The following is a 20,391-nucleotide window of genomic DNA, read 5'->3' on the forward strand; positions in this document are numbered from 1 at the left end:
TGATCTTTAAATCCTTTTAGATTTTGCTCTTGGTGCCTTTTAAATAGGAGGGAATTTCAATGGCTGTGTAAGAGTTTGTCTCTATTTGTGCCAACCCAATCATGCCAAAGAATGTCAGAGCAACACCTATTTTTATTATTTAAAGATTTATTTATTTATTTGAGAGAGAGTGTGTGAGCAAGAGAGGGAGAAGGAGAAGAGAATCTCCTCCCCTCTGATCAGGAAATGCAGGGCTCAGTCTCACCATCCTGAGATCATGACCTGAGCCAAAATCAAGAGTCGGACACTTAACCAACTGAGCCACCCAGGTGCCCCGTGTGTGACTATATTTTAGACATAGAGGGGCGCCTGGGTGGCTCAGTTGGTTGAGCGTCTGCCTTCGGCTCAGGTCATGATCCCGGGGTCCTGGGATCGAGCCCCGCCTCAGGCTCCCTGCTCGGCGGGGAGCCTGCTTCTCCCTCTCACACTCCCCCAGCTTGTGTTCCCTCTCTCGCTGTCTCTCTCTCTCTGTCAAATGAATAAAATAAAAAAAATCTTAAAAAAAAAAAAAGCCTTTAGACATAGAAATGGAGAGGCCCAGCTACTTCTGTACTTCCTTTCACGTTTTCTTTACTTATTTAAATTCTGTTTTAAACTGCTAGTTAGGTTTGCCGGTTATTGTTGTCCTAGAGCCTGAGACAGCTCTTCAGCAGAGTGGCTTTCAGTTTAGTTTGTAAACATTTCCTGAACATCTACAATGTGTCATTAACTGTGAAGATGTGCCAGGAACCCTGAGTGGAATTGGTCAATATCCCTGCTCCTGACAGGCTCCCAGCCTGGGTGGGGGTGGGGGTGATTTATAAAGAGAATGGTGACCAGGAAGTGTGGCAGGCTTGCCTGGCCCCCTGGGGGCGCTTTAGGAATCCATGTTTCCCACTGTCCTCCTGGCCTCTCTTTATGCAGTATTCTCCCTGGGCCTTTGTGCTTTTCCAAGGCTTTAGCACCTGTGCACTATTATCTGCTAAGGAAAATGCCTTTGTAGCAAAGTGACTTGATTTGCGACAATCTCATTTGGAACTCTCACTCCAGGGAGACTAGGACTGTTTGTGTAAGTGACACTTACTAGATATATCCATTAACACATGAAGGATGTGGCAGTATATTTAATAGATAAAACTAAAGCTCAAAAAGTGAAATAACTTGCCCAGGGTTGCATATTTAGGTGATTAGTAGAACCAGGATTCAGACCTGTTCTGATTCCAAAGCCCAACTAGCATTCTGCCCCCGCATTTGTGCCCCACAAAGGCACCTGTTGATGCCTTCAGGGTGTTGAGGATCCTGGATAAGAAGCGTCTGACTTGCCTACAAGAAGAAATAAATGATCAGGTACAGAACCAGTACTACCTTCCTTTCCTCTTCCGCTTTCTGGTGTCTGACCTCGGATTTGCTCTTTGTTTTTTAGGTATACAGTCAACATGTGGCACTGTGCAGAATGGAGGGACTCCCGTACCCCACCATGTCAGAGACAATGGCAGTGTGCTCTCACCTGAGCTCTTGCCGCCTCCTCCTTGTGGGACCCAGCAGGAACGACCTGCTTCTTCGTGTGCGGCTCAACATCAGCCAGGACGATGTGCTGTATGCGCTGAAGGAGTGAAGGGCTTCACAGGGAAGGACTGTGATCAGCTCTTTTCAAAGGGCCTGATTTCCTCTTTCTAAGCACATGGAATTGTAGCAAAACATAATGAAATGGCTGTCACATATTTTGAAATTTTCCATTAAATAATTTGATTTTTCTAGAGTGTCTTGAGAAGTTTACAGTCATAACAAACACCAGATTAAAAAACCAAACCATCCTTCCTACAGTAGGCCCTCATTGTGACTTTTCTGTTAACCCTGCCATTTATTTAACAGCAGCATGGTATGCACATAATTATGTGTATCTGTATAAAATAGTTGTGGGAGAATATGTAAGAAATTGGTTACATTGGTGGCCTCTGGGAAGGAACTAGATGGCTATGGTCAGACTTTAGAGGAAGACTTACTGTAAGTCATGTATCTTTTAACTTTTGAACAATGTGAATATAACAAACTTAGTTTATAAAAGAGAACTGCTGCTTGGAGAGCCTGGATGGCACAGTTGGTTAACTCTCCAACTCTTGGTTTCAGCCCAGGTCATGATCTCAGGGTCACGAGATCGAGCCCTGCGTTGGGTTCTGTGCTTAGTGTGGAGTCTGCTTAAGGCTCTCTATCTCCTCTCTCTCTGAAATAAATAAATCTTGGAAAAGAAAACAAAACTGGGAATAATACCAGCGATAAATAATCCATACAAATAGCTAGAAAATATAATTTTTAAAAAGTTAACTATCATAAAAACAAATCTTTAAGTAAAAAAGACTTAGAAGGCATAGAAAATATAAGATAAGAAATAAATCTAATAAAGAGATGTAATCTCTAAAATACAAACCTATTTCAGTCAAAATCTTGGCAGGGTTTTTGTGTAACTGCAATTCTCATATTTATATTTCCAACCAATAAAGGAACTGACATTTAAAGCCCCCTTGTGTCGGGCACTGAGAAAAACACATCATCTGTGTAATAGTCCTGCCAGAAATGTTTGACCCGAATTTATAGATGAGAAAATTATCAGATAAATTATGCAAAGCAACTGTTCCTCTTCAAAAACATGGGTATCACAAGACCAAAAAACCAGGGAGGAGCTCTCTTAAACTAAAGGAGAATAGAGAAACTGAGACCTAAATAGCTAAATGCACCGTGTGAACCTTGACTGGGTCGTGGACTTAGAGATACAAACAATTATAAACATTATTAGGGACTAAATGTTATGTAAGTTATATGTAAATGCTAAACTTTGTAAATGGTAAGTTACTGTGGTTATATAGGAGAATGTCATTCTTGAAATACTTATGAGTGAAATAGAACACCTGCAAATAATTCAGAAAAATATATATAACTGCATATAATGGATGATCAGTATCAGAGTAAAGAATTATTCAATTAATAAAAAGGAAAAAAGTGAATAAGTCATCTACAGAATAAGACACATGAAATGACCAACAAAATGGAAACAGTAAATGAGGCCTGCAAGTCAAAACCTTTCACATGTATTAGAAAACCTTTCTAGGACCATAGGGAACAACTGGAACCCAAATGCCCCACTGACAGGAATGTAAACAAACTACTTTGGAGGTGATTTGGTAATATTTAATCTGGAAAATGCAGAAACCCTATGAGACAGCAATCCCACTCCTAGGTATATACCCTAGAGAAACACATTGTACCCCAGGAGTTGTGTACAAGAATGTTCATAGCACTATAATGGCAAGCCTTTGGGAAAGTGAATTATTTTCATACTTTGAAATACTGCAGGGAAGTGAAAAATAGCTAGATATAGTATTGATGTAAATGAAGCTTACAAATAGAGTTGAAAAAGTTGAAGAATAGATGTACTGATACCAATGATACAATGTTAAAGCTTGCCAAAAAAAATTGCTGTAGATTGCTTAAGGATCTATACATACATAGTAGAAATAAAACACCAAATTCAGCCCAGGTCATGATCCCAGGTCCCACTCTGGGGGCAGCCTGCTTCGCCCTCTCCCACTCCCCCTGCTTGTGTTCCCTCTCTTGCTGTGTCTCTCTGTCAAATAAGTAAAATCTTAAAACACCAAATTCAGGAGAGTAGGTTATCTCTTTGGGGAAAGGGTTGCAACATGAAAGGCGTAGGGTGGCTTCAACTGTCTATTGTACTGGTTTTTTTCTTAAATTTGTGGTAGATACCCATGTATTTATGTCTCCTCACACAAAAAATAGGAAGTATTGAGTACCTACCATGTACCATGCAGTGCCCTAAGCACCAAAGATAACTTGGATAACAAACAGAAATGTCTGTTAGCTTGCATTCAAGCAAAAATGAGATATTGTATATCTCTCTGTATATATTAAATATTTCATAAAATAAAACGTATTAATGAAAAAAAATAGAGCGAATCTTCAATTGTAAACGGTTAAAGACGGCCTCTTTGGAAAATGACCCAAAGGAGTAAGATCAAAAAGTTTTTGTCCAAGAAAACTGGAAGATTTTTGAAACTGCTAACTACAAACCGAAAAATCATAATTTTAAAGTTTAGGGAGTGCGTTGCTGGGTTTGTTTCAGGTGAAGATTCTCTGTACCGCCCCTCCACCCGCCATTTCATCGTTCTAATCTCTTCGTGTTAAACTGAAGTGACTTCATGAAGAGGTGCCATGAACACTGCCTGTCTTAGGTTATTCAACCGCCTTCTGACTAGAAAAGATACATTCAGTTGCTGAATGAATAAGAAAGAAATGGTGCGCCCCACTCTCATTTCTCTAGGCTCAATTACGAAGAAAATCTCGATGAAGGGGAAAAAACAAGTAAGCCCCTCCTCTGGGGCGGAGCCTACGCCAGGCCCGCCCCCACGCCGAGGGGGCGGGGCGAGTGTGAGCCCAGGAGTATCGTACTGGGATTACGGGAGGAAGCTTGGCGGGTTAGTTGTAAATGCAGGGACAGGGGATGCACCTACTGCATTTGCGCCAGCAGCGGCACACCCCCAAACCGCCCAACTACCCTCTCCGCGAGCGTCGCGCTACCTGCGCAAAGGCGCCTGCGCGCTGAAAAGCTCACCCTTCGAGTCACCTGTTGGGACGCCACGCCCACCTCGTTTTGCGCATGCGGAGTGCGCGTCTTACAAGCCGTAGAGTCACGTGTTGGGGCGCGAGCAGTCTCCCGCAGGGTCGCTTCCTGTCACGGTCGCAGCAGCCGCCGCCGCTGCCGCTGCCGCCCGGGGGCCGCGGGAGCCCTGGGTGGTGCCGGGCGGGATCAGGCCCAGACTGGTTTCGGATCCGGCGTGAGGTATGCAGCGTACCCACCCCCCGGCGAGGGGAAATACGGGCTGCGGGGGAGGTGTAGGCGCTGGGGCAGGGCAGGGCGGCGCGTTCTGCCGCGCGGGAGTGGGGTCCCTCGGCTTCGCCTCCCCTGAGCCTTCCCGCTGTCCTCTTCTCTCCCGAGTCCGGGCCCAGCTCCGACGCTCCCAGCCCGATGCCCCGGAGCCGCAAACTCGACCTGTCTGACTGACCTCGTCTCTTCTCCGTGTCCGCTCATTCCGAGCCCCCGGCTCAGGTGACGGCCGGCCATTCACCTAAGTCAGCGAACTCTGCCGGCTGGAGTCACCCTGAGCGCCCCCTTCCGTGCACCCACAGCCAGTTAACCTCAGAGCCCTGTTGATTTTACCCCTCTCAGTGGGGTATCCATCCGCTTCTCTCCCATCCCCGACGCCACCGCCGCGCTCCCCTCCGCTCACCACTTCGCGGGGACCGTTGCGAGATGCTCGGTACCGAGAAGGCTTCGAGCCCCCACTCTCCTACCTCTTCCCCTCTGCAGCCAGAGGGAGGTTTCTGAATCGCCGACCTGGTCCCGTCGCGTCCTGTGCCCTCAGGACCGTGCCCAGAGTCCTTTAGGCTTAAAGAATTTTCCGTTTTGCCCCCTGTACAGATTTTTAGCTTCTCTTGTACTATTTCTTTCCTCACACTTCATGCCCCAGTAATCCCAGGTCTTTAGCTTGTGCAGATCAAACTGTTTCTCACCTCGGAACCATTATCAGGTTGTTCCCTCTGGAATTCCGTACCTCTTCCTTACCCCCAACTTTTTCATGACTCAGCACAAGCATCACTTTCTCCATGAAGCCTTTTCTCTCTGTGCTGGATAAGTGGCCGCTCCTGGGGACCCAGGGCCCCTGGAACAGCCCTGTGTGGTTTTTGTCCAATGCCGAGGCTGCCTCCACCGTGTAAATAAATGCTCTTTGAGGGCTGAGACCATGTCAGATTCATTCCTGCTCTTGCAGTGCCCGGCACAGGTTCTTTCACGTAGTAGGTCCTGTGAAAGGTTGTGAGATCTTTGAATCAGAATGCTGACTCCCGATTTCTCTGGAGCAGAACAGGCCAATAGAACTTTGTGTGGTGATGAAAATGTTCAGCAGGCCAGTGGTAGCCACTAGTTGAGGAACTGGATTTTAGATTTCAGTTTAAAGTTAAATTGTCACATATGGCTACCATGTTTGACAACACAGGTTTAGAGCCTTTCTGAATCCTATCCAGTCTTGCACCCACCTGGTCCCTGAATCCGCCCTCCTATGCCCCTCCCCCTCACTCAACCTCTTGGGTTTAATCCAAATTGGTCAGTCAGTTCAGTAAGTTCTTACTGTGTGTCCACGCTCTCCACTTAAACCCATTAACAGGTGGGCCCCATCCCTTCCATTGCCCATGTTGCTTGCTATGATTCCAGAGACAGTATTTCATCCTTTGGTGTTAAATGTTGTTTTTTGCCTCTGGTTTCGGAGTTTACTAACCACACCCTACCACAGGCAGCACTATTGGGGGTGGGGCTTTGTAGACTGCTCCAGTCTGAGTCTCTTCCCCTCCCCATCAGACAGGTATCTAGGGTGTCAAGATGCCAGGGCCAAGACCTCGGAAAGGCCCTCAGGCCAGTGGCCAGGGTGTGGCAGCTGCAAAGCAGGTATGGATATAGCCTCCTTCCCTCCTGGGCCAGTCTGAGGGGGGTCTTTAGACAGCTTGGGCAAACTGGGTCACCTGTTTGGTTTCCCCATTAGTCCAGAGGCTTTGAGCAGTTCCTCCTGGAGTTGGCAGAGCTGTTAGAGACCCTCTGACTAGTCCCTGCTACCCACATGTGCGAGATGAGGCCTGAACTCTGTTGTGTTTCAACCCAGGCATCCTCCTGCCATGGCCATCTCCATATGAGTGGTCTGGAGGGTTCAGGAGCCACCAAATTTAGGGTGTTCTGATGGGGTGTCATCACTGTCATGGGTTTCTCATTTAGGGCCATGATTTTGCTTGCCAGCCAAGGATGCCCGGGCTTGAGAACTGTGGCCACTGGAAGAGTTTTACCGCTTAGGGACACAGGGCTGTGGCCCGGGTGGGAGACTGAGAAGTCTGTCCTCTAATCTGTTCCTTTTACTTTTTCTGGGCCTAAGTTCTGAAACTTCTTAGTCCATTTTTATTGTCTTAAAAGAGGTAAGGGAGGTTGTGGGTTAAAGAGCATAGACTGAAATCACAAGACCTTTATTATAAATTCTAGTTCTGGCACTTACAAGGCTGTTTCAGTTTCATCTGAACACGGAGATAGAAACAGGGCTACCTTTTCCTAGAATAGTCAAATTCATAGAGACAGAAAGTAGAATGGTGGTTGATGGGGAGGTTGTTGAATAAGATGAAAAGAGTTCTGCGGGTGGATGGTGGTAGTGGTGGCACAACAGTGTGAATGTACTTAATGCCACTGAACTGTACACTTAAAAATGGTTAAGTCGAGGGGCACCTGGCTGGCTCAGTCGGTAGAGCATGTAACTCTTGGAGTTCAAGTCCCATATTGGACATAGAGCTTACTTTTTAAAAAATGGTTAAGGTAGTAATTTTTATGTTACGTGTGTTTCTGTTTAAGATTTTACTGATTCATTTGAGAGAGAGCACAAGCCGGGGGTGGGGCGTGTTGCAGAGGGAGAAGAAGCAGACTCCCCACTGAGCAGCGAGCCTGATGTGGGGCTTGATCCCAGGACTCTGAGATCATGACCTGAGCCCATGACCTGAGCTGAACGCAGACGCTTAACCAACCAAGCCACCCAGGCGCCCCTTGTTTTGTTTTGTTAAAGTTTATTTTTTTTAAGATTTTATTTATTTATTTGGCAGAGAGAGAGAGAGCACAAGCAGGGGGAGCAGCAGGGAGAGGGAGAAGCAGGCTTCCTGCCGAGCAGGGAGCCCGATGGGGGGCTCGATCCCAGGACCTTGGGACCACGACCTGAGCCGAAGGCACATGCTTAACCGACTGATCCTCCCAGGCGCCCCTCAAAGTTTATTTATTTATTTTTTCAGAGTTTGTTTATTTTTAAGTAATCTCTACACCCGGTGTGGGGCTTGAACTCACAACCCCAAGATTAAAGAGTTACAAGCTCTTCCAGCTGAGCCAGCTAGATGACCCTGTTACATGTGTTTTACCACAATTTAAAATAAAATAAAATAAAAATAGGACCTACGTCTCAGGATTGTGAAACTTAACAAAGATAGTCATGTAGAATGCTAAGTACAGAGCCTGATAGCTGGTGCTCTTAAGCTGTGAGTAATAATGGTAATGCAGTCTTACTGGGTTCCTCACAGTCACTAGGGAGATAATTGTCCCAAAGGCTAATGTTGCAAGCCTCAGTTTCCCTGTCTGCACACTGGGCCTCATACATAATGAAGGAGCCACTGACTGCCTAAGATTGGCTCTGGGACTGATCTTCATTATGTGGTTCCTAAGAACCCTTCCCTGCTCTCAGCTGGGGCTCTTTGTGGAGTTCAGCCCTGAGGACATGCTGCTGGGGATGGAGGAGACTGAAGATGACGGAGACCTGGAGGCTGAACTGCTGGCCCTCACTGGGGAAGCAGGGGCTGCAGGCAGGAAGCCAACACCCAAGGGGCAGGGTGAGTTTGTGGCACTGGGCTGACTCGTTGCCGGGACCAGAAGGGTTCAGGCAGGTGGTAGAGAGGGTTCTTTCCTCACGGCTGGGAGGAGCCAGTTAGATCACCTGGTCCTTCAGATATCCATCCTTCTGCAGCCCTCCCACCAAGAGGCTGTCTTGCCCTGCTCATATATACCTGTGTGATGGGAAGCTCACTCCTTCTCTGACTGTCCCCCTCCCCTTTATGGACAGTCAGCAGTCTGATTTTCAGACTGACTCACCTCTATCTTAGCCGTAGCCAAGGCCCAGTATAGTCGAGGAGCTCAGCACAGACTGCACTGAGTACATAGTAAGTGTACAGAAATTGTGTTGAATGAATACGTGGAATCTCCCTCCCTAGCCTGGAAGAAGACAGAGACCTCAGCCTGGGAGGGTCTGAGGGTCTAACCCTTTCTTCTAGTGAGAACCACCCCCTATCCCATGTGCCCCTGAGATGAGGACGATGGGAGGACCCGAAAGGGCATCCACTGGTCTGGGAGACCCATGGCCCTTACTTCTCTCAGTCCAGTCCCTCTTTCGAGTTAGGTTGGGGCCTGGGTTTGAATTTGGGCTCTGCCACTTACTAGGATTGCAGTGTGACGAAAATTAACAGTTCACTCCTATAAAAAGGGGATAATATTACCTATCTTGCAAAATGATTGTGAAGCTTCAGTGGATGTTAAAAATCTTTATATATGCCAAATGTGCAGTTGGGGAATGGATGGATGTGTCTTTGAACAACTACAACAATAAAAATGCCACGAAGGGCGAATTCCCAGGAAGCTTTCCCAGCTGAGGGTTTTCTGAGCTGGGTCATAAAGGAAGAGTAGGAATTTTCCAGGTGGGACTTTGGCTGTGGAAGGGAAGAAGGATTCTATCTGGGTGTGTCTTGCTGGCACAGTGGATTGAAGACCCTCCTCATGAACCTTTTCTGACTGCCCTGACCCTCTGTGACCCTCTTCCCTCAGCCCCCCTGCCTATGGCCCACATCGAGAAGTTGGCTGCAGACTGTATGCAGGATGTGGAGGAGGAGGAGGAGGAGGAAGGGCTGGAGGAGGATGCAGACTTGCTGGTGCGTCTGCCACGCTGGTGTCTGAGGGCTCTGTGATCAAGCCTGTGCAGGAGGCCTGGGGTTTGTCTCTGTGTGTCTTCTGAGGTTGAGTGAGTGCCTGGCCCTTCTTGGGCCCATTTTCCTAACTACAGTGTGAGACTAGTCTCTTTTGATGGCTGGTCTGAGCTGTGCATGCAGAGATTTTCAGATTTAGAGTCTTTACTGTTTTGAAGGCTCTTCTTGGTCAGATTAAAGGAGTGTTTTGGTTTAGAGGACAGAGTGGTAGGCACAGTGACTGATGCTGGGAAATAGTGCTGGCGGAGAGGGTTCTTTATTCTCGTATGCTGTTATGGGTATGGCCCTGAGGTTCCCAAGCTCCTGGGACTTGTATCTCCCCAGACTGAGCTGCAGGAGGTCCTGGGTGCAGATGAGGAGGCTGGGCCCCTGGATGGTGATAAGACAGCTAACCCAGGTGGCTCTGAAGAGGAGAAGGGACAGGAAAACATTGAAGTTCCAGGGCAGACAGATCTACTAACAGCTTCAGTCCCAGCAGCTCAGGTAGGTTCTGGAGGGATCCTGTGCACTTCCCCTACGTGTCTGTGTATAATATGCATGTAGCATGGCTTGTGTAGGAAGGCTGCAGTAACCCTTTCCAGGTCCTCCTCCCGCAGCTGCCCCAAGCAGAGACAGAGCATGAGAAACTGCTTGGTGGCTGGCCAGCCTCAAAGGCCTCTCTGTTCTCCCAGACCACCCCCTACAGCCATTTCCTGGCCTCCACAGATTGTCTAGGCCTCTGTGTTTTCCTCTGACATGGCCTCTGGCCTGTCCAGTGAGTCTTTGCCTCCCACCTTGAGGCTTTTAGGCTCTTCCTTCTCCTTGAACCCAAGAGCTCCATTTTCTGGGGCAGCTTCCTTGCAGGGAGGGAGCAGCAAGGGCCTAGCTGGCCCTGGAGTGGCCATGCCCTGAACTGAAGTATCTACAGGCTGGAGGGCCTCGGGGGCTGCAGGCTCTACTGGAGGATCGGATCCACAACTACCGGGAGGCTGCAGCCAGTGCCAAGGAGGCAGGTGAAGCAGCCAAAGCCAGGCGCTGTGAGCGTGGCCTGAAGGTGGGTTGGGCCTAGCCAGAGAGCAGGGCTGGGAAGAGTGGGGCTGAGGGCAGTGGGTAAAGCAGCAAGAGGGGAGGCTTCCCCACTAGCCTTGTGAAGGTGAAGGATTCCTGGCCTGTCTTCAAGTAGGGTTCAGGCTGAGATGGGGGCTGGGCTTCTGGTTCTCTCCCTCAGACTCTGGAGGGTCAGCTGGCTGCTGTGAGGAAAGGCAGGAAGATCAGTGAGGATGAGATTCCACCTCCAGTGGCCTTGGGCAAGAGACAGCCGGCCCCCCAGGAAACAACTGACAAGAACCCTGAGGCAGATGCTCCGGCTCCCTTCGCCATGGAGCCAGGTATCTGGAGACATTCCAAGCCCTGTTCTCATCTCCAAAGTCCGAGCCCATGGCCTGCCTCCCCATCCTGCCACACTGTCCGTTGCACCTGCCCTGAAAGATCCTCAGGCCGATCAGACCTGTAGGCACTGGGAACCCAAGGTGTGCACCATCTTCTTTGACCCTCTTGCCCCTTTTGCGGGCTTTTTGTTTCTTAATAGACAAGCCCTCCCAGCAGGAGACAAGCCTCTTGGGCAGTCCTGGCATTTCTGCCACACCCGATTCAGACCCAGACCCGCAGGCCCTGTTGTTGGCTCGACAGAGAGAGTACAAATTGGCTGCCCTGAATGCCAAGCGGGCTGGAGACCTAGACCGTGCCCGAGAGCTCATGAGGATTGGGAAGGTATGGACATCTGACTTGGAGGCCCTGTGTCCAGTCCCTTGTTTCACAGACAGGGGCAGTGACCCGCTCAAGGTCACACATGTAGACAGAGCTTGAGTGAGACTGGTCTGAGGCGGGGAGTTTTTTCAGCGCAGGGGTTCCCTGGCTTATGCCCACACCTGCTTTTCCTACTGTAGAGGTTTGGTGCAGTCCTGGAGGCCCTGGAGAAGGGGCAGCCTGTGGACCTGAGTGCCATGCCCCCGGCACCAGAGGGTCAGTATGGGGACGGTGGGGTGGGGCCTGCTCAGGCTTAGATTGGGGAGTTTCAGGGCCGGGACTGGCCAAGCACCTCCACCTCTACCTCTCCTCTGGGTCCCCAGATCTGAAGCCCCTTCCACAGGCTTCCGAGGCTCTCACAGCACCCTCAGTTGTACCCCCAGCAGTGGAGCGAGTGCAGCCAGTGATGGCCTCCGACACTCCAGCAGCCCCAGGTAGGATGGGATAGTGGGACCATGGCGTGGGGACCTGGGGAGAGGCAGCAGAACTGATGCCATCTCTTTTCTTCTTTCAAGTGGTCCCTGCTGAGCCACAGACGGTGCTGGATGCCCTGCAGCAGAGACTGAACAAGTACCGTGAGGCAGGCATCCAGGCCCGGGGCAGTGGGGACGAACGTAAGGCGCGGAGACATGAGCGCATTGCCAAGGTGGGCCCGCAGCTGACCGCCCCTGCCCCATGTCAGCCTGTCTCCCTGGCCGGCTGCTCTGTTGCTTTAGCGAGCCTTGGTCTTTGAGTCTCCCTCTGTCTCTGTTTCTGGAGTTCCTGCTGCCTCCAGGGCTCTTTTTCCCTTTGGGGCTCCTTTCAGTCTTCCTCCCCCTGTGTGGGGCCTACAGACCGCTGCCCACTGTTAAGTCCCTTCCATCCCTTGCAGCAATACCAGGATGCCATTCAAGCACACCGGGCAGGACGGAGAGTTGACTTTGCTGAGTTGCCTGTTCCTCCAGGTGAGTGGGGCTTGGCTTAGGGGCTTTATGAGGAGGTCTCTGAGCAAGAAGGGAGGAGGGGGAAATGTTTTCTCACATATCTGCCTCTACTCTGTGGAAGCCATCCATCCTAGCCATGGCCAGGAAGACCCAGCTAAGGCCCACAGCAGCCTAGTACTTCCCCAAGGCTATCCTGCCCCTCTGCCAGCTATGTCTGTCTTCCACAGGATTCCCCCCCATTCCCGGCCTGGAGCCCACTACGGGCACTGAAGAGGATGCAGTGGCAGCTACTCTAGCAGCGGTCCAGAAACTGGCTTCCGTGGAGGAGACAGCCCTGGCAGAGGAAAATGAGGATGAGGTTTGGCTGCGGGCCTGAGACTCCAGGGGTTGGTGGGGGGAAAATAGCAGATGAGGGATAAACTCAGACCCTGTTGTTGGCCATACTAACAAGCCCGGTGAGGTAGGTATGCTTTCTTCTGTTTTACTGAGAAAAAAACTTGGCCGAGTGCACCCAGCTAGGAGTTAGCAGAGCTAGATTCAAACCAGCATCTTTCTAACTCCGGGGCCCAGGTTCAGTTCCCATTACCCTGCTGTTTCCTACTGGGAAGGTTTTGAGGCTGCTTCTAGCTCTGTGATTCTCGAGGGCCCATGAGGGGAAGCCATTCATTTGATTAGTTAGTGTAGCGTTAGGAAGAGAGCCCAGGTCTGGGAGCTGCCCCAGCCCAGGTGGGGAACAGATCCCCTGTGACCGCTTCCTGGGCACCTGCAGGATGAGCCTCCATCCCAGGCCCCAGTGGCCAAGAAGCCAGCGAAGCCTGTGGTCCCTTCATTCCGGGCCCTGCCTGAATCCAAGGCCTCGAGCTCTAAGGAGTCGCTGAGCCCCTCTGGTGAGCTGGGGAGAAGAGAGATGGAGGAGTGAAGGCTCCAGTGAGGGGCAGGCCTGGCTCTAACCATTGTCCCTCATCCTTCAGTGCGGGAGCAGCTGGTATTGCTAGAGGCACGGAAACTGCAGTACCAGCGGGCAGCCCTGCAAGCCAAGCGTGGCCAGGACCTGGAGCAGGCCAAAGCCCATCTGCGGGTGGCCAAATGCCTTGAGGCTCAGATCACCCAGGTGCGAGCTGGCCGACCTGTGGACCTCTCCAAGGTGAGTCTCACCTCGTTGAGCAGCAGGACTTCTCAGGCAGAGGTGGCACTGGCAGGCTGGGCAGGGCTGGGGACAAAGTAGCTGCTTGGAGGGGACGGGATGCAGCTAGGATAGGGTGACGCCTGGGAAAGAGTTTGTTCCTTATGCCACTCTACCCCATGGCCCCAAGAGAGCCCAGGGAAGGCCAGGTGGGCTGCCTGTGGTCAAGTGACAAGGCAGGGCAAGGCTAGTGGGAAGCAGAGCATTGCGGCAGCCCGGGAGAGAACAGGAGGCAGTGAGTTCCCATCACTGGAGGTTAGCAGACACTGAAGAAACATTTAGTTTGGATTCTGCATTTGTTAGGCTCAGTAGAGGAATAATCTGACTCTTGGGGCCCCTGAGGGGCCTTGTGACCTGGGCAGGTGCCTTCACCCTTGACGGATGAGGAGGGTGACTTCATCCTCATTCACCATGAGGACCTGCGACTCTCCCAGAAGGCTGAGGAGGTGTATGCCCAGCTACAAAAAATGCTTCTGGAGCAACATGAGGTCAGTGGACTGCTTGTCTGTCTTCCCCTTTCTGTGCCCACAGCCCCTTCTGGGAAAGGTGTGGGGCTCAGGTCAAAGAGGCCTGGATTCAAATTCCAGCTCTTCTACTTAGCGTTTGTGACCGTGGGGAAAGTACTTTGAAGATGGGAGCAAGAAAGAAGTGCGAAGGGAGATGGATGTGTGTGTATATTTCTGTACGTGTGTTATCTGTCCGAACTGCTGTTTTTAAGTCTGCTTCTGAAGTGGTGTTACTGTTAGCAAACTCCTGTTCTTCTCTCAAAACCTAAGTGAATTTTGGGGAATAGCTGTCCTCAGGAAAGAAAACAGCAAAAACTTAGGCAGAAAAGTGTGATGGAGCTTGGGAACAGTGGCCTTGGAGTATGTGTTGGGGGTGGGGGGGTGAGGCTACAGAAGAAGGTCGGAGCTTTCAGAAGTCAGGCCTCAAAATGCCAACCTCGACAGCCCTGCTGTGGGCTCTGGAGTCACTCCGGGTCCTTATTTTCAGAAGTGTCTGCTGTTCTCCAAGCAGTTCATGCACCAGGGCAATGTGGCTGAGACTACCAGGTAAATGCCAGACCTGTGGCTGGGGCTTACTGGATGGGGAGGAGAAAATAAAAAAACGAGCCCTGCCATGCTGATGTGCCCACCCATCCCTGTCAGGTTTGAGAATCTCGCTCAGGACCGCAAGAAGCAGCTTGAGATCCTGCAGCTGGCCCAGGCCCAGGGCCTTGACCCTCCCAGCCATCACTTTGAGTTGAAGACATTCCAGACTGTGAGGTGCCAAAGCCTAAGGGAAACAGTGGCTCCATGCAGGGATAGGAGAAGACACTGGTGACTTAGGCCCTTTTAGTGAGGCTTCCCAGGCTTGGCCCTGCCATAGGCATTGGGGTTGGGGAGGAGTGGGCTGTGGTTGCCTGCCTGGGAGCAGCTCAGAGCTGCGGTGGCTGTGGAAGGAACTCTGGCCTGGGGGTCACGTAGGGCTGAGGTCTGTGTACCAGCTCACCCACCGCTCGCCCAGACAAGCTTTGTTTCCCGGGGCCTACTCTCCTGACCGCCTCCCAGCGAGCCAGGCAGGCAAGCAGCCACTGGAAGAGGGGAACTTTTCCCACTATTCTCCTTCACTTTGTTCTTTCTCCTTGTTTCTTGGCTGTAGGATCTTTTCAGAACTCAACAGCACAGAAATGCATCTGATCATTGTCCGGGGAATGAACCTCCCGGCCCCTTCAGGTAGTCCTAGGGCCTTGTCTACTCCAGGCTCTTGCCCACACACTTCACTCCTGGCCAATAGAAAGGCAGTGGCTCCAGGAATTGGGCTTCTGGCTCCTCCTTCTGACCCTGGATCCCCTTTCTCCTTCACAGGGGTGACTCCTGATGACTTGGATGCTTTTGTGCGGTTTGAGTTCCACTACCCTAACTCGGTGAGGTTCAGGTAGAGGTAGGATCCCCTGAACCCCATCTTCCATTCCAGGACCCTGTGCTCAATTTCTCTGCATTCCCTGGGAGGTCTGGCTACTGGGAGGGGTTTGAAGACCCTTGGGTGCATTCCCTACAGGGGGCAGTCACATCCCTCAACACTGACTTAGCCTAGAGCTCTTCGCCCTATAGAGCTCTTTTTTCAAGCTATTCTGACTTCTCCCATTTTACTGCTTTAGGACCAGGCTCAAAAGAGCAAAACAGCTGTGGTGAAGAACACAAACTCTCCAGGTGAGGACCGCTTTCTCCTCCCGCTCACTCTATGTATGCAGCACTTTTGTTTTCAGAGTGCTTTCAGGTCTGTTATCAATTGGTTAACTCAACTTGGGAGGTAAGGCAGTTGGGGAAACTGAGGCTCAGAGAGGTAGAGGGACTTGTCTCGGGCCCCATAGCAAGAAAGAACACAAAAATTGTGTGGACTTCCAAGGCCAGGACCTAGAACCTCTACCACCCTCTGGTGGCAGTCACTCTGAATTGCAGGCAGAGAGAGAGAGAGAGAGAGAGAGAGAGAGAGAGGAGGAGGCCAGCTGTGGGCTGGTTTCCACTTCCTCAGGAAATCCCTGGGAGCCCAAGCCACTTCTTGTCTCCTCCCGTTCTTGCAGAATTTGATCAGCTCTTCAAACTAAACATCAACCGAAACCACCGGGGCTTCAGAAGGGTGATCCAAAGCAAAGGAATCAAGTTTGAAATCTTCCACAAAGGGTGAGGCCTTGGTCAGTTACACCACCAAGATGGGCTGGGAGGAAGGAATAGCTTCTGTTTCTGCCCCCACTGCTCCTCAGTTTTCCTGCAGTGGGCCCAGCCGGCTCAGTTCTACCCTCCCTGCTCTTCCCGGTCCAATCCTCTGCTGATTCTTGGTTCCCCAGGTCCTTCTTCAGAAGTGACAAGCTGGTTGGCACAGCCCACCTGAAGCTGGAGCGGCTGGAGAATGAGTGTGAGATCAGAGAGATTGTGGAGGTAGGATGGGCAAACCATAAGACTTGGCAAGAGCCAGCATTCATTGAACAGCAGTCCCTGTTGTAGGTTTGTGGTGCCCATTCATTATGAGACATCCATAAATGTGCTGTAGACTAGGTGCTACTCCCATTCCACAAATGAAGAGATTGACAGGGTCTGAGAAGATTCCATAGCATCACTGGACAGGGAGCAGTGAGTCACAACACTCTGAGTCACCTAAGTTCCCACGGATGGTGGACTTTTGAGGGGTCTGATCATGGCTGTCAACTTGGCATGCGCACATTCCCAGGTTTTGTGGGGTGGGGGGCAGAGTTGTGGTTGGGGCAATTGTCTAGCAGCATGATGACCTAGAACAAGCTCCCGGCATGAAGCTTGTAAGTGGCTCCAGATTGGGGAGCCCCCAGAATGCAGCTGGTCTGTGCTTAGGAATTGGCTCCGGACAGCTCCATAAACTTCTGTGAACTTACTGTGAATTTCACAGGCAGGGGCTCTGAGAGCTTATCTCTGACAGGTGAGGAAACAAGGGTCCAGCAAGAAGGGTGTTCCATAAGCACATGTATCGTGCCCCTGGCAGGCCTTGGCCCAGCTCCTTGCTGATGCCTTTGTAGGCTGGGGCTTTTCCCACTACACGTGCCTGCCCCCACTCCCTGCCTGTCTTGGGGGAGATGTTCTTACGCAGGGCCTGCTCCATATTGGCCCCACTGCAGGCGGGTGGGCAGGCTTCTTGAGCCTGTAGCACTGCTTTGTGCTCTAGCTGCCTAGGCTCCTGCCTCGAAGGAGGGAAGCAGTGTAGTGGGTGCAAAGAAACTCTTGGGTTCCAGTTCTAGCCTTGCCACATAGTGGCTGTGTAAGTTTACCATTCACTTCTTTCTGGGCATCTGTGAAGGACGGCCTTGGGCCTAGTGGTTTTCAGGCTGTAGCTTGAAGCCAGAGCGTTTTTTCCAGGAGGTGCCATGGGGAAACTGGGCAGAGCTCTGGGTTTCTCATCTCCACTTCAGAGTATTGATCCTTACTCGGATTTACGTGTTACTTTTTGTAGGACTTAACCTAAAACCACCAAAAAGCAGGAGTGCAGGGTTGTCATGAAATGGAGACTCCTGTGTCGACACTGCAGGACACTTAAGCGCCTTCCTTTCTTGACCTGTGAGCCTAGGGAGCTGTCTGCTCCCAGCCCCTGCTCCCTCTCAGTTATCATTTCTTTCTTTCTGTGGTCTTCACAGGTCCTGGATGGAAGGAAGCCCACTGGGGGCAAGCTGGAGTTGAAGGTGAGGCTGCGGGAGCCTCTGAGTGGCCAGGATGTGCAGATGGTCACTGAGAACTGGCTGGTCCTGGAGCCCAGGGGCCTGTAAGGTGGGCAGCTGCTTGGGTCCTTGAACTTCTGCCCTCAGAGATTCTTCCAGTATTCCCTTACTATCTAGGGAGAAAACCTAGGATTTTTCTTGTCTGTATGGACAACCGAGAGGCAAAACTTGGGTAGGGCTCAGACTGAGTTTCTCATGATCCTCAAGAGAACTGGAGATCTCGAGGCTGTCTGCAGGAAATCTTTTCTAAACTCTCTTTGCATATTCACTGCAGTTCAGACTTACTACATATGCTTTGTGCCCTTGTGCAGGAGACAGTCGGTATTGGGAGAGGAAACAGGCCAGCGACTGTGTGCAGGAGCATACTTTTCCCAGCTTTGTTGGCCACAGAAGCCTTTGTACGTAAGGAAGATGCTGCTACACAAGCACCAAAGATCTGTGAAGTATGTGCATTATGACCACACAGCCCTGGTCTTTCCTGTTGCCTGGTCCCTCTCTGGGCCTCCACCAAAGCAGGCTGGATTCCAGGAGTCCCCTCCCCTTCCACTGCCTCCCTCTCCTGCTGGGCGGAGGCAAAGATAGCCTCATTGCTCTGTGCCATGGAGTCTTCCAGCCCCTTAACCCTTGTGTAGCAACTGTGTGTAGCTTACCCCAGCCCCCAGTTGCAACATTTCTGGATGTGCCTTTAAAAGATTTAACTAAGGGATGGGAGAACTTGAGGGTGATCGGGACCCCCCACCCCCGCATAAGGTGGGGGCACGGTTCCGTGACTCCACTTCGTCAGTGGCAGCCTATCCCACACAACTCAGCTTACCCCAGCTGTGCCTGTGCCTTGGTTCCTCACTGCTGCTGCACTAGCCTCCCTGCTTCCCGAAGCTCTCAGTGGAGGAGGGAAGCTCCGTTCAGGAATGTGTGCTGGGAAGTAAGGGCAAGGTTGTATCTCGGGTTTGGTCCATGCACCTAAGACTAAATGACTGTTAACTGGAAGAAAAAAATATATATAAATATGTAATTTTATGTAGCCGTTTTTATTTAAGAAACTAGATCTAATTTATTAGCGGGGCTTTACACTCCATATGCAGAGTAACTACCAAACTCCTGAATAAAAGCCCTGTTCCCTGTCACTTTTAAAAGCCAGAGTGGCAGTAATATCTGTTAATGGACAGAAACCACTGCCACGGCTCTGCTTTTGCGAAAGGGCAAGGGGAAGTCTTATGTCTTCTGCTGATCACCTAGAGAAATTCCTAGTTCCTTCCCAAGAAATTCTCCTTTGGCTTTTTCTGAATGGATGGAGACCATGGAGGGATTTGTAGTTACAATAGACTGAGATTTAATATTCAAAACGGCAATATTCTACATTTCTTAGAAATAAACTTTTAACATTTTTTTTTCTTTTCCTTTTTTGAAGCATTAGGTTCAACAAAGCATTCCTCAAGATTTTTTAAAGGCTATGAGTGAAGCATATACATTCAGTTTATTGGTCACTATAGTACTGCATAAGCACAGCTCAGGGATTGAGCTTTCTGTGTCTTTCCAGGATAGGGCTGGACCATGCTTCCTGCCCTCAAGAGCAGAGCTGTCCGTGGGTAACAGAACAGGAATGACAAATGACTTTTTTTCTAAATGTTTTCTGGCCAGTTTTACTTACAACTACCAAAATTTCCACAGATAGGAGAGCTAACACTTAATTGCAGTCATATCTGTGTGTCAAACAAGCAGTAATCTAGGATGAAAAGGAGGTTGTTAATTAGCCTCTATAAGGTAGCCTAGAGCAAAGGGAGGTGGGTCAGGAGGGTTCCTGCCCCAACCTAGTCTTCCCCTGAGGGTTTACACCCCACCCCATGCTTATTACTAAGAGGACCAGCTGTGATTATCCTCAGAGGTTCCAACCAGCCTTAGGAGTTTTTAAACTCAGACCTCTACTGGAAATGCCCTATTCCAATTTTGATAGTTTTCTGTGCCTCCAAGATTTCCCTTCACAACGTGTTCAACTTCAGTCTGTTTACTACCCTTTCCTTTTGGAAAACAGAACCTCCAGGCTGAGAAAGGCAAGACAAAGGCCACCCACTGGACTTGGAAACAGATTCTTGAAAGGCCTTTGTTGCAGCCAAAGCATGCAGGGGTCACATCTAGTGGGAGGAGCCTGCCCAGCCTCCTTGTCCTAAGATCTGTCCTAATGCAGCAACCAGACATCAGAGATCTGTGACTCATGGGCAACTGGGAACAGGTCACAAGCCAAATAACTACATTTTAAATTCTTTCTTCAATCTAGTGCAAGACATACGTTCTTCAGAATTTGTAAACTGAATAAAATACGGGAGAAATTTATCTTTTCTTAGAAATATATCTTACTAAAAGGGCAAAATATTTTGTGACTTTTAACAGTCATTTTCCTTTCTTACAGCACCATTGTGAAACCCACATTGTTACTTCCAAATTCTGAGAATGTTTCCTAAACATTTGTGGGTAGCTCCTAAAAGATCTTGTCCCTTAAGATTGCTCCTGATGAAACTGTGGGGCTGAAACTGGTAGAGCCAGGGAGCTTGCATCTGGTCCAGCTCTATCACAGACAGATACTTCCCTCTTAGAGCCTCAGCTTCCCAGGCTCTAAAATGGGCATTATCATTCCTGCTCTACTCTAAAGCCCTTCTGGC

The 20,391-nt window shown here is 50.1% G+C and overlaps 2 protein-coding genes across 4 annotated transcripts in view; both read left to right on the forward strand.

The window, feature by feature from the left end:
• The window catches only part of ORC1 (origin recognition complex subunit 1), a 30,460-nt gene extending 28,621 nt beyond the window's left edge, over positions 1–1,839 (forward strand). For both annotated transcript variants that reach the window (XM_028106946.1, XM_028106945.1), the window contains exon 18: positions 1,442–1,839. In XM_028106946.1, the coding sequence (XP_027962747.1) occupies positions 1,442–1,633 (192 nt within the window). In that variant the 3' untranslated portion in view covers positions 1,634–1,839. The remainder of the gene's footprint in view (positions 1–1,441) is intronic.
• A 2,901-nt stretch (positions 1,840–4,740) lies between these two features.
• On the forward strand, positions 4,741–19,122 carry CC2D1B (coiled-coil and C2 domain containing 1B). 2 transcript variants are annotated; one of them, XM_028106745.2, is made up of 25 exons: positions 4,741–4,870; positions 6,443–6,529; positions 8,340–8,484; positions 9,470–9,573; positions 9,952–10,110; positions 10,535–10,660; positions 10,835–10,994; positions 11,195–11,376; positions 11,553–11,628; positions 11,736–11,846; positions 11,928–12,058; positions 12,284–12,356; positions 12,563–12,693; positions 13,105–13,222; positions 13,307–13,479; positions 13,881–14,006; positions 14,512–14,570; positions 14,667–14,783; positions 15,160–15,233; positions 15,366–15,424; positions 15,659–15,710; positions 16,082–16,181; positions 16,346–16,436; positions 17,657–17,786; positions 18,049–19,122. In XM_028106745.2, exons 2-24 carry the CDS (start codon positions 6,464–6,466, stop codon positions 17,783–17,785), a joined length of 2,562 nt encoding a protein of 853 aa, XP_027962546.1. In that variant the 5' UTR covers positions 4,741–4,870; positions 6,443–6,463; the 3' UTR covers position 17,786; positions 18,049–19,122. The 2 variants fall into 2 exon arrangements, with proteins under 2 accessions (XP_027962546.1, XP_027962547.1); XM_028106746.2 differs by lacking the exons at positions 8,340–8,484; positions 9,470–9,573.
• Positions 19,123–20,391: the final 1,269 nt, after the last annotated feature.

The sequence above is a fragment of the Eumetopias jubatus genome, unplaced genomic scaffold (assembly GCF_037043125.1).
Source record: "Eumetopias jubatus isolate StellerSeaLion01/CBP00866 unplaced genomic scaffold, mEumJub1_p1.0 scaffold_4, whole genome shotgun sequence".
NCBI classification, from domain to species: domain Eukaryota; kingdom Metazoa; phylum Chordata; class Mammalia; order Carnivora; family Otariidae; genus Eumetopias; species Eumetopias jubatus.